Source organism: Ovis canadensis, chromosome 1 (genome assembly GCF_042477335.2).
Source record: "Ovis canadensis isolate MfBH-ARS-UI-01 breed Bighorn chromosome 1, ARS-UI_OviCan_v2, whole genome shotgun sequence".
Taxonomy (NCBI): Eukaryota; Metazoa; Chordata; class Mammalia; order Artiodactyla; family Bovidae; genus Ovis; species Ovis canadensis.
In genome coordinates, this window is record NC_091245.1 from 133,395,187 (window position 1) to 133,409,451 (window position 14,265).

Sequence of the window (14,265 nt, forward strand, 5' to 3'; positions counted from 1 at the left end):
TACACAATTTGACAAATTTTATAAATATCAGATGACAATGCAAAAATACCTGTTCTGTTTCCAGGCGAACTTCTATCTTCTCCTGAAATCCTCGGAGCTCTTTGTACTTTAGCTGCCTTTGCACTACTATTTATAGCTTTAATGGCAGTTGGTGTAGCAGACTGCACTGATGCTGGAATAATTTGCACAGCTGCAAAGCAAGACAAGGGGAAATTTTTTTTTTTCTCCTTCCAGTACAGACAGAGAAAAAACTACTGAAAGAAAATAAAACGCAATTAGTTTAACTGATGCCTAATTACCTCAACAAAAGTTCAGAGGATAAGGTATAATGTCTGCATTATTGTTTATGAATCTTAAGTGAATAAAAAGTTGGTTTCCTTATTTTGGAAAAACTTATTGATATATATACAGTAGATAAGGTTTTAAAAAATATAATTTTTTAAAAATATTTGTTCGTAAGAGATGGTTTATCAAATTTTGGAGAATGAGGACAAATGAGAATTCATGTTCCACTGCTGACAGGAGTACAAACATACCACCATTTTGAGAAAAACTTTAGTATATCCAGTTAAGTTGAAAGGGTAGGATCCCACGAAATCACAACCAGAGAATCTCACACACATTCTTACAGATACTCATTCAATGATGTTCACACAGTATATCACCATCTTTACCCAAAAGTTTATACATTTATAAATTAATGCCCTAACGTGTTTACAGTTATAAAAGTTCACAAAAATATAAAATATGCATAGAATAAGAAACCTTAAATTCAGGGCAGTCATTTAAAATGGGATCTACTTAACATACAAAGTTTTCTCTTATGGTATATGCAGATGTTAGTTGCACTTAATGTCTTTGTATATCTAAAACATTTCATACAAAATTTATAAATTAGCTTTTGTTTTTACTACCTTGCAGTACTAAATGGAACATGTCTTATTGATAAATCAACCCTATATTATGGGCACATGAATACTCACGTTGGTCAATTGTAACTATCTCATTCATCTGTTGTTCTTGGCTTGCCAATACATCTGAAGAACACACATAAAAATTTTTTGTTTTCATTTAAACCACAAATGCAAACTCCAATTCAGTAAATTCAATTAAAAAAAAAAAATAACCACCACCCTCCATGATTAAAACAAAAACCAAGCAAACAAAAAAGCAAAACATCAAATAATTGAAACTTTTGGCCTAAGAACCTAAAAAATACTTCACAGTCATTTTACAGGGAATAGATATTTTTAAGAGATGCAACAGAAAGAAAGCTCCAATTCAATGTTCAGAAAAGTTGTTCAGAGGATCAGGGTTTGAAAATGTCTATTATAAAGCTATTTATTTAGGCTTTATGTAAAACAGGAAATATTCAAGATCAGATCACCAGAGTGAAATTATTTAGATACATTTTCTTCCTTAAAAAAGGCTCTTTCAAGATGACTGGAGAGATCATCACAATTTGCTGTATGCACGATCAAATACCCATTAAAAAAAAAAAAACTGCTTTAACTTTAGAATACTTCTTCTAAAGATAGGTAGCTAGATTTTCAGTGGAATTACAGCTGTTCTCTGTGTCACAAATGAAGTAAGTAATTTAACACGTCTACAAATTCAGGTCTCAAATGAGGTATAGTGAAGGGAACTCCTCCGTGGTCATCCAGTGGTTAGGACTTCACTCTCTCACTGCCCAGGGCCCATGTTCAGTCTGGATGGGGAACTAAGATCCCACAAGCTGTGCAGTACAGCCAAAAAACCCCAAAACCAAACAAAACCCCCCATGAGTTACAGTGTAAAAGGTCCTAATATAACCGTTTAGAGAACCATTCATTACTCATCCCTTGCTATTTCCTACTGAAATGTTATTCTTCACCTCTCAGATAAGAGTTACACTTGCCAGTCTATATCCCTTCAGCCTTTTTAGTGCCCATCACAGACTTGGATGCTTCTCTCTCCAACTGAAGTTGCACCCACCAGCAGTCACCTGTGTATCGAGCTGAGTCCTGGGGCCTGGGATTCTAACACAGTTCTACTGAGAATGCCACACCAGGCTCCAACGCCAAGCACAGAGCTGAAGAGGACCGGCAAACTAAAGAGAGATCCGACTCCTACTTGTCAGATGGGAGCTTTCTTTGGGGGTCCCGAGTTTGGGAATGTAAACAATTAAGTGAGACTAGCCTCAGATCTGGATTCTGGTCTTAGCACTAACTTATTGGCTGTATGACAACAGTAAATTATTCAACTAATATTTCTTCACAATGCAATGGAATACCCCCACCTACCACTTCAGGAGGCTGTTGTGAGGATTAAAGGAAAATATTTTTAAGAAGCACAATGCCTGAAATATAGTTAACTTTCAGTAAGTTGAAGACACTATTCTTTTATCCAGATTCATAATTCTGAGTATTCTCCTCAAGGACAACTGTCCTGAAGAAAAATTCGTGCTTTATATTTGTGGTATATTTCCCCCAAATTTTATAAAAGTACCTTCAAAGGGCAAAGTGTTATTGAAATGAAACTGTTCAACTCCTGACTGTGACTGAACACAGTACCCTAGCTTAAAAAGAGACAAAGAAGAGTCACCACTACACTACACAGGCATTATTACCAACCTGTTAAGATCAGCCACTTAGCCCTGTAGTTTGGTGTGTTTCCTGGGAACTCTCAAGATATTAACAGAAGGCAGAACACAGAAACAGAGGGGCTTTTGAAAGGCTGGTCCAAGACCACACAGACACTCTAAATATCAAATTCCTTCTCCAGCCCTCAAACCCTGGTCCTGCATAAAGGAAGCAGAGCCCTAAGGGGAAAAGCTCTAGGGTGTATGGAGCAATTTTATGCAAACTCTGAACACTGAAGGTATAAGGCAATTCTTTGTCCCAAAGAAAACTCTCAGCAAACTGAGTTTTGTGCCTCTGGCCACAGAAGACATATTCACACCAAGAAGGACACCATAGAGAGCTGGGACTCCTGGAACATTTCCTAATTATCCTCTCCATGTAAGGTAGGACTTGGATCAAGTTTTACTAGAAGGGAAACTGCAGGAGGCTGGTGGCCTGGGTGGGAAAACTAATGCAAATACTTAAAGAAGGAGGTCTGTCTGTTCAGTACTGCTTCTCCTTGATAAATCACTCAGGAACAGATAGTAAATGCTAGGTTACTAAGGACATGCTATAGACTTCACTCTACAAGAGGGTCCAGAGGGCTAGACTGTGTCCCAAGGAGCCTGTTCTGAGAAGCTAGGCTTGTGAATTACAGAAAGTCAACCAGACATAGCCTTACATATCACCCTACCCATTCCCAGATTCTGAGAATTAGATTTCCAAACCCAATGGAATTTCTTTGCCAGGCAGAGCAAAGAATCATGGACAGATAAGCAAGGAATTCCTTAAGATATTCATGTAGGCCATGGGGCTGTTACTTTTGTAAACAAAACAATTCCAAAGCAGAGCTCCCCTGTAGAAGACCCATTCTACTGCAGGAAGATGGAAAGATACATAAGATTTCTCACAGCCCCCTGTGCTGGGAAAAGCCTCTGAGTGAACTTTAACATTTGAGAAGCCCTAGGAGAGCCAGAGAGAAACAACAAAGTGCAGATCTGGGATAGACAGTAAAAATCATGAACTTGAGAAAAACCAAATTGCAGTCTAAACACTGTCCTTGTTCTAGTCTTGAGAGTTCCTACAAGAAAATGTTTCTGTAAACATGACTCACATGTTAAAAACCTGAAATATTTCAGAATTTACCTTACTCATCTAAAAAGCTCTCGGGAGAAGAAAACCTGTGACACCAAGGATAAACTTTCAACTAGAACATTCAACTTATTTATCTAATGGGAACTGAAACTAGAAATAAACCTTGTAAATGTAATGAATCTACTAAATCTTTTCAATACTTTTCCTCCTAATATTTAATAGAAGCAATACAAGAGAAGATAGTGCCAATAAAACAATGAAGGAAAGCCTCTCCACTGAGCTTATTTCTTAATTCAACAGCAGATGAAATCCTAAGCATTAAATGACTGAAAAATCCCTCCACCAGAACTGTTCCCTAATTGCATACACAGTAGGATGAAATGCTACCATTTATATTTTCATCCACAGTGATTATAAAAACAAAGTCAGCATGTCCTAGTCACTCATTCTGAAAAATATGTTCTTTGGTCAGCGTTTCTGATTTATATAACAATGTCAGGGAATGGGTTACTACTAATATTTTAACAGTCACTGAAATATAACATGGACTAAAATTCAAACAAAATAATTTACATATATTTGAGCTCTTTTGGTTGGACAGCTTTAATCATCAAAATAATGTCTGTTGAGCAACACGGAAACACTGTAACCAGTGGCTTCCAATTCAAGATGGTGGGTTGCATACTCCCCTTTCTCCCTTAAAATCCCATTCGACTAAAAGAAATTTTAAAAGGTTTAATCCCCATAATGAAGAGGACGAGAGAGAAGCCATCTGTGAACAAATAATCGTAAATTTCTAAAAGATGAGCATCAATGAAAGAACTGACTGATAAACCAGAAGTCAACAACTAGAATATATGAACAGAGCTAATTGCAAGGCACAGAATCTTACTTGGATAGAACAGAACTTGGAGTCTAGTGTTAGACTGCCTGGGTTTGGATCCTGGTTCTGCCATACCCTAGTTCTATAACCTTGTGGGGGCTCTCTAAGCCTCAGATTCCTATCTGAAGAAATAAGGAAAGTAATGATCTCTGGCTTTGGTATAAGATTAAACGAGATTATACATACATATTAGCACATCGCAGCCTTACACAATAAATGTTAATTACTGCTGTTAGCAATGAACAATTAAGATGAAAACAAAGTTATAAATACAATTAAACTTAAGTTATAATGCAAATAAGATAATGGTTTCAATTTTATACATTTTCGAAGAAGTTCCAGATGACTCCAGAGAATTTCTCCCCGAGGAACTCGCTGAAAAAAATCTTCTTGGCTGAGACTACAGAGTTCTCTTCCAGAAATATTCAGTGTAGTGAGGTCTATATCAGTCATGCTGAATTCCTTCATTACCCAAACCACCCAATGCAGGACTTGGTCCGTGGACCACTGTATGGGATCTAAAGACAAACATATTACCATTAGCCTAGCTGCATCTTAGATATTACAATTTACAGTTAACTTGTCAACACACACACAAAAACACAGATGAGATCCAGACAGGTTTTTTTTTCCCCCGCAAGTAAGTGAACTCATTATATGAAATAAAACGATGCTTACACTCCATTTTCTTCTTAGCTCCTTTTCAACTCCTTAATCTAAAATTTGATGGGTTCATGTGTTTCTACATCAGTTAGTTTGGAATTTTATTGAGAAAAAAACAAAAAGCACAACTGCTCTCCAGTGAGCCAAATGAAAGAATAAAACACATGATTACCTTGTAGGAAATGCCCCCTCACCAAGTTAATATTCATTTTTTTTTCCATTTCTGCAATGTTTATTTCTTATAATTCAGTTTTGTACCTCCAATAGCTATTTTGTATTGAAATTCACCAATGAGCCCCTGATGACCAAATTTAGTAGATACTACTCAGCCAGCATTCTTTGAGTTTCTCAGCAGCATTGAGACGTATGACCATCTGAAACTCCTCCTCAATTTCAATGGCACTATATATGTACAATTCTTATTTTTCTTCTATCTGGTAAGCTATTTCATGTCTCCCCAATGTCCTATTCCTAAACCCTCAATGTTGACAAGGTTTAGCACTGTGTTATCATTCATTTTCTCTCTCTCCACCAGAGATTACACCTACTTTTTTATGACTTTAATACAAACTCAATGTGACTTCATCCCAGATAACAAATACCTTTATCTCCAGTCCAAATCTTGTGCCCCTGAAACTACTTTCTGGTGACCCTCAACTGAATATGTACTCTTGAAAATCAAGCACTATCAACACTTTCTCTTGAAAAATCTTTCCAATACCAGACTTTCCTACCTTCCCCACAAAGGTTTAGAAGGCATGGACTGTCTTTCTTATGCACCACTGAAAGCCCAGCATTTACCATGGTGCCTAGCTCAGGAAATATGAAGATGTTACCAATTCTTATCAATATTATTATAGCCTAGTCACCCGAGCTTGAGAAGTTAGATAAATATTCGACTCTCCCCTCTCTAGCCTCATGCAATCCATCAACCAGCTGATCAGTCCTATCACTATTTTGATTCATCTCCTTCTTTCTGTTCCCACAGCAATCACCTGGTCTAGGCTAACCTAAATGTTATTACCTAGACACACGGAAACTACCCCCTCCAACTTACATCACATCCCACTGCCACATTCATTTTCAATTGTCAGCTGCATCAATCAGAATCAGTTCTATAATGGTACAGAATAATTCCTCACCCACTATATCTTCTTACTACTCAGCACACTCCCACCTCTCAGCTTTGCATAAACACTTCCTGTCTCAAATGTCCAGAAGTTTCCTTGTCTACAATAAACTCCTTCCCAATTTCTCCCCAGATCACTATGATCCCTTTGAGATTCTAGTAATATGTTCCTTTTATACCAGTTATTGACAATTTAAAATATGTCACTTTTATGGAAACTACTTCTTTTCATTTATTGTTTCTCTCTCTAAATTATGAATGCCCTAAGGGCAGGATTTTTTAAAAAATGTGTATCATTGTATTCCCAGCACCATCATGTATTAACAGTCCAAAAAAAAGATACACAGAAAATCTATTTATTTCCTGAAAGTTCGATATTTAAACTTATTCAGCATAGTGTCTTCTATGTCAAGCCTAAATATTATTCTACCTAACATAATTATTACGTATTTTATTACCATAGGGTATCCCAAGACGCTCTTGCTCTTTCCTATAACCTTCCAGTGCAGCCGCCCATCTGGTCACTTGTTCTGACGTTTCATCTGAAATGGTCGTAATGTGTTTTGTGCCATCAAGAGTTATCACTTGAGCTTCCTCAACAAGATGTGCTTCTGCTTCCGCATGGTGAGCATCTGGATCAATAACTACTTCAACCGTTTCCGCAGGTTTAACAATTTCCAGGATATTTAGCTTTGGTTCAATTCCTTAACAATGATTAAAAAAAAAAAAAAAGTATATCTAAGTGAAAACACGAAAGTAACACAGCAAAATTTAGTTTAGTTTATATGTTCTCAAATAGTAGAGCAAAACTCCACATTAAATATTTTTAGCATTATGTCTAGAGAACTTGAACAGATTTCTATTAAATAACAAAAACAACAAATGAACAGAACTTTGGTACATCACAGGACAGTTCTGTATCAGTATTAATTTCCTGATTTTGACAACTGTGGCCATTAAAAGAATTCTTTGTTTTGGAAAACACACACACTAATGTATTTAGAGACAGAAAAAAAATCATGTCTACATCTTATTCTTAACTAGGTTAAAAAAATAATGTGGGGATGAGGAAGAGACAGAATAAAACAATGTAATAATAAAAGTTAACATTTGGGGAATCTGGGAATTCTTTTATTACACTTGCAATTTTTCTATAAATCTAAAATAATTTAAGACCACCACCACCATGCATACAAACACACACACCTTACTTACAAACAGAGAAAAAGAACCAACATGTAACAGGAAATTAAAACTACACTAGGGAGAGTATAAATGAGTAGCTACTCATCTTTGAAAGTTTAAAAAGTCTTTCTAAGCTAATTAAAAATTACTTATGACTCCTTGTCTTTTTAGAAGACAAAGTACATGTTTTAAAACTAGCCCTTTATGAAATAATCATAGTTACTTAACGGTAAAATGACAGTTCTAAGAAACTATCATACAACTCACTGGCTACCGTTTGCTCACTGATTTAGTTATAAACTACATCAAAATTTAATCAAAGTGTACTTGAAAGAAAAAATAAAACTCAATTTCATTATTGTGAAGTTCAATCTCAAAAGCTATATTACAGAAAAATATACTGCTTTCATTCATTAGGTGGTGTAAACAGAAGTTGCTTTTTTCAAATGTTCATGAGAAAAAAAGATTGCAATTTTTGAAAAAAAATTTTATTAAAAATTATTCATTAAGTCCCCATCAAATTTCATCAAGTCAACTCTTCTTAACACACTTGCACTGAGAGGTCACTAAGCTTTTAAAGATAAAAAACAAAGACTGATTTTTCTTTCCTGTTTCCAACAATAGGAAAATTCTGGGGAAATTAAGGATCATAAGTAGGTAATTACCACTTTCATAATGTGGAAAAAAACTTTGATTTGTGAGACATAATTGTAAGCAATATAATGTGTTCCACCTGATTCACTGGAAAAGACTGTGGTGCTAGGAAAGATAAAAGGCAAAAAGAGAAGGTGGGAGCAGAGGATAAGATGGTTATGCAGCATTACTAACTCAATGGATATGAATTTGAGCAAACTCCAGGAGACAGTGGAGGACAGAGGAGCCTGGCATGTTGCAGTCCACGGGATTGCAAAGAGTCAAACATGACTAAGCAACTGAACCATAACCAATAACATGTTCAGAGATTAAAATTAGTCTAAAACTCTGGTTAGAAATTCCAATAAGCCCATTTAAAAAACTAAAATTCAATCTACCAAAAATGGTTTCCTAATTTTCTAACTTGCGTATTTGCAAAGATCAGTAAAATACTATGTGGATATGGCTGACTGGGTCACCCCAGAGCCTTTGCAAATTCCTCTCTGTGTGCTAAACTGCAGAGACTAGATTTCCGTGCAGGAATACAGATGTGACTTAGGTTCCAGAATTACTGGCATGAGCGTTCTACTTGGAAATGAGTTAAGAGGGGACAAGCAATCCATCCGTTGGCTAATGTGGGTCACTGAAAAGGGAGCATAGTTCCAAGTCAGCAGCTATAGTGATGGCTTTCAGATCTGGCATTTTCCAGATCCCAGCAGAGCAGCAGCTTCCTTGGCAGTCTAGTTTTGCAGTGTGGCTGAGGCATTTTTAGAAAGTCAACTAGCACATGTTCTTCCAGCCCTCCCTGGGATTCTGTTATTTACTATCCTATAATATATCCTTTCCTGATTAAAGTAGGCAGAATGTGTTATACAATTTGCTTCATCCTGACAGATACAACAATGAAAAGCACGAATATTTAACTATAACATCACCTTAACTAACTTAGACAATCATCTAAAACTTATAAAACTGAGTTCCCATATTAGAAAAAAATGAGGTAAGTTTTTAAATGACAACACTAAAATTAACTTACCTTGGTAAGAAATTACCTGTACACTAAGCTGTACAGTTCCATCTGTCTTTACTCCTTGGTCAAATAAACTTCGTTCTGGATCCAGCTAAACATGGGTAAAAGGATTAAGATTATTTTAGCTCAGTCATCTGGTTTAATATAAATGGATGTGCCAAATAAGACCTAATTACTAAGGTATACTACTTAAATTACAAGAACACATTTAATTATTCAAGTTGTCTTATCATTTAATTCTTCGCCAAAACTGAAAAGGATTTCACCACTGTGGTAGCAATTAGGGACAACACAAACAGGACTTGTTTTAAATAGTGGTTTTCTCTATTTGCAAAGATCTGGAGTCTAGTTTAGAATTTTAAATAATGCCAAAAGGCAACTATTGTTTCTGCAAAAGTATTTCTGGTAGAAAAAAATGCAGTTATCTGCCATGAATAAGCAAGGGTTTTTTATTAGTGGGGACAATTTATACAAATTTATTTATCTACTTCTTGCCAGATCTCTTCATAACCAAGGATACACATTGAAGATCAGGGTAATTTAATTTCTGATCATGAAGTTAACAAAGTTAAAGGACTTACAGTCATACTATCTGATCTAGCTGTGAATATCTTTAGTCACAGTTCTTCACCTTTCAGTGCCAGTGCTTTTGAATGTATTTCACACAAACGGCAAAAAGAACTTCTGACTTCTGGATATTTTATCAAGTTTTAAAACATGTTTCTGTTAAATTATTTTGAATAAGGTGTATTTCTGTGTATACATACAGCTGGAAATACAAAGTCCTCCCACTCTTATTCCTAGAATTCAGCCAATATGGGAATCATGGTACGCACGTATTTTCTAAAATGAAAAACGTCATACACATAAAGCCTAAAATCTTAAGTGACTGCATGTAACTTAAATAGAGACAAGGCAAACTGTGTAACCCTGCAGGCAGACAGGTCAAACGTGGCAGCTTCACTCCTTAATACAACCATCTCTGTATGACATTTTGCTAAAAATTCAACTGAGATTTCTCCCCTCTCTAGTAGACACTGGTAATGGTATTATCGACTAGAAGCTAAAGCCTGTGGAGCTCTGAAACAGGATTCTCAGGTACTGAGCACACTAGCTAGTTCAGTAAGAGCTGGCACAAGGACAAAACTCAAGCATGGTATTTGATCTTGGGTCATATTCCTTAGAGAAGCACAACTCAATTGTTCATCAGCTTTAAAGTCAGCACTTATCTGAAAATATAAAAGCATTTGTATTTGTATTACACAAGTGGCAAGCATTCTGACTCCAACTATATTTGCTTTAAATGATATGGAGAACAGAAGTTGCTATCCTCATATTCTTTTTGAAGAGAGGAAGGGAGACAGGAAGAAATGAAAAATGCCCTAGATGCACAGGTAGTTCTGAATTCTACAGTACTATAAATTATGCATATTCCCACTTATTCAACCAATATTCATTTATGTATTTATTGGTGGTAAGGAAAGTTTGCTTTATTTGGGAGGCTGGCAATTGGTGGGGAGCAGACTCCTATCCAAAGGCTGGCTCCCCTGCACTGACAATCGGTGGGCAAGAGCTTTTATAGATGGAGGAGAGGGCTACATGCAAAAATAGTACAGTCTGCTCTGACAGTCATCTTGAAATTGGACATTGGTGATGTGACCAGTATCATCTTGGTTGTTTTAAGTACAGTTAATCTTAGTTCCAGGGTCAGTCTGTTCCCATTTTCTTAAGGCCAATTCTTGGAATTGTGGCAGCTTCTGGTGTGGCTACAGTCTGGTCATCATGTAGCTAAACTTCTTCCACCTGGTGGGGGTTTTAGTATCTGTAAGACAGCTCATAGGATATGATAGCCCTTGAGAAAGAACTAAAGGTCCCTGACTTTGCTTAGTGACTAAATTATTTTTGTTTTGTCATGACTGTTTTCCTTTGTTTCTTCATTTTCTCCTTCTCTGATTAAACTTATTCTTTGGCTAAAGTTTTTTCCACGGACAAAAAGGCAGGCTGAGGACATGGGAGGCAAGGCCCGGTGCACTGTTATTCAGGCGCTCAGCCCTGTGCCGCTCTTCATTACCCCGTGGACTGCAGCACGCCAGGCCTCCCTGTCCTTCACTTCACTTCTCCCAGACTTTGCTCAAACTCATGTCCATTGAGTTGATGATGCCATCCAACCATCATCCTCTGTTGCCCTCTTCTCCTCCTGCCTTCAATCTTTCCCAGCATCAAGGTATTTCCAATGAATCAGCTCTTTGCATCAGGTGGCCAAAGTATTAGTTTTAGCTTCAGCGTCAGTCCTTCCAATGAATATTCAGGGTCAGTTTCCTTTAGGATTGACTGGTTTGATTTCCTTGCTGTCCAAGGGATTCTCAAGAGTCTTCTCCAGCACAATTCCCTGGGGGCCTAGTGGTTAGGATTTAGCTCTATCACTGCTATGGCCCAGGTTTGATCCCTTCAACCAATATTTATTTGATCCCTTTAACCAATATTTATCCTATGATAGGCTGGCTACTTTGCAGGTTAAAACTTTCATTTTATATAGGTCAGGTATTATAAGAGCAGCAACAAATGTCAGAGCTAAAAGACAAGTAAAGAGCCCAAACTCCCCTTAATTTTACACAGAAAAAAAAACAAGATAAGTCCAGTGACACTGAATTATGCAAGGCAAATTTTCCTAAAAAGTCAGCCTCAAACAAGTGAAGAGAGTTCTATAGTTATAATAGGCCTCGGTTCAAATTCCAATGCACCCCACTACACAGGGCAAACTATTTAATTTAAATCTTAGTTGCTACATCTGCAGATTATGATTAAGAATGTGCCAACTTCAAAGACTGCTGTGAAGAATGAGATAATTTAGAAATGTCTTACAACCATATAACTCTAGATCACCAGTTTAATTTTTGGCTGCACCTCACAGCATGCAGAACTTCCCCGACAAGGGAACATCCCCTGCAGTGGAGGTGTGGAGTCTTAACCACTGGACCACCAGGGAAGCCCTGGTTCAGTTATTTTTAATGGCTGCCTTGAATTCTAATCAACAGAATTTATTTATCTCATTCCCTATTTTTGGATCACTTGAGATGTTTTTACTTTCCACACAGCTATGCAATGTACGCCTTTGCTCACTGAGGGGAGCACTTAAGAAAATTCCTTGAGGAAAGCTGCTAAATATTTCACATTCAACATTAAGACACTAAATAATAAGTTACTGTTCAAAAAGATTATGTTAATTCACCCCTATGAATTATGTTAATTCACAGCTGAGAGAAGAAAAACCTTAAATCACAATATTATTAGACTCACATATATTCTCTTTAGAAGAGCAACTTCCCTCCTCTCCTTCCCTAATATTTATTAGCTTGCTGGGGAAAAAAAGTATGGTTAGATGGCAACTAAAATTCACAAATTTCATCAAAACATTTCAACTTATTCTACATCAGTATCTTATTTAAAAATAGAGGAGATACATGATTTGAATTTTTAAAAAACTAAGGCAGAAGTTCTGATTTGTGGAATAGCTATAATACAAAGCAGAGGGAGGAGGAGTGAAGAATAAACCAAACCAAACATTCGAAAAGATGACATGATCTACATAATACAGCATTAGAAAAACAAAATAAATCCCTAGTACTTATTCATATGTTCAAGAAAGGTCTGAAGAAACTATTTGAGCAACCCTATATAGGCAACTACTTTTTATACATAAAAATACTCCCTTTCTTGAAAAAATACCATAAAACATGACTATAAATATGCTACAAACATATTATTATATTACCACAGGTAAACTCCTATTGCAACAATCTCCGAGATATATACATATAGTGGTATTTAAATTTTTATCCAAAATTTACTGCTGGAGCAAACACAGATGGAAAGGAATATAAAATCCTTTGGTCAAAAATCTAAAAAAGGAGGAAACGAATGTACAAACAAGTTAAAAGTTAGTTAGAAACAGGATGTGAGGGTACAGTTTTTCAACTTTCAAGGTCAATGTGCTTCTCACTACGTTTAAGCTCTGATTAAACTGTATTTAAACTTCTCATTTAACATTTGTCCAGCTGAAAAAGGAAAGTTTGATTTATTACTCAATCTTTGAAAAATAATTCTAAATGGAAGAAATGTTTCTGATATTTCTAAATGCTTACATTTTATAAAAATATAGGTCAAATGGAGAGAAAGGGGAGATAAAGGCTATAGTTAGAAAAGGCCAATAGTAACAACAAAGCCATTTCTAATGCAGACATAAATGCTGAAATACAAATCTCAAAAAGAAAATAATAATACCTGGATATCTTGCAGGCAAATTTCGTGAGCATCCAAAGAACATTGTAGTCTTGGTTCTAGTAGTTTCTTTAAATTGCCTATTGGCTCATTGATGTCTATGGCCTGACTTACACATTCAGCTGGAGTGTAGGTCTGTTCTACAATGCTGAAGAATACAGTGTTAGAGGGCCCAGTGTTAAAGAATGTTATGGTTAACAATCACCTTCTTACCCTGGATATTAACCCAACAATATGTTCAAAACAAAATTCAATTCCAAAACACATTTCTGATCTTTGAAACTCATTTCTGCACAGACACCTTTCATAGTGGTAGGCTCAACATCAACTAGTGTTGTCAAACTTAATAACGAACTACATTACACAAAGAAATGCAAGCTTGAAATTTAAGGCACCTTTGCAAATAGACCACATCATACACACACACACATATGTATGTGTGTGTGTATGTGCATACTAATATTGCTTACACTAAAATATTGAAGAGGAAATGTCTGCATTTATTTTCCAAGTTATTTTGAAGAATTTCAGGCTCAGAAAGGAATATAAAAAGTCTCCTCAAAACTTGTATGGTAGCTCTACTTCCCAAAATCAATACAATAATACAAGTTATAAGATATGAAAATACAAGTTATATAAAATATTTTCCATCTAATCTAATCTGAAAACTACTGGTTATAATCAGTCTAGATTCACCTTAGAAAGTTATATTCTTCCTTTAAAACTCTCTATGTGCTCTTTTGCATTTTTACTTCATATTCTAAGTTCT

General features: G+C 36.1%; 1 protein-coding gene across 5 annotated transcripts in view; it reads right to left on the reverse strand.

Annotated features, from left to right (window-relative positions):
• The window catches only part of GABPA (GA binding protein transcription factor subunit alpha), a 40,427-nt gene that overhangs the window by 14,746 nt on the left and 11,416 nt on the right, over nucleotides 1-14,265 (reverse strand). For all 5 annotated transcript variants that reach the window (XM_069549795.1, XM_069549790.1, XM_069549803.1 and 2 more), the window contains exons 3-8: nucleotides 13,500-13,644; nucleotides 9,225-9,309; nucleotides 6,829-7,074; nucleotides 4,902-5,096; nucleotides 984-1,037; nucleotides 50-190 (exon numbers count right to left, since the gene is read on the reverse strand). In XM_069549795.1, the coding sequence (XP_069405896.1) occupies nucleotides 50-190; nucleotides 984-1,037; nucleotides 4,902-5,096; nucleotides 6,829-7,074; nucleotides 9,225-9,309; nucleotides 13,500-13,644 (866 nt within the window). The remainder of the gene's footprint in view (nucleotides 1-49; nucleotides 191-983; nucleotides 1,038-4,901; nucleotides 5,097-6,828; nucleotides 7,075-9,224; nucleotides 9,310-13,499; nucleotides 13,645-14,265) is intronic.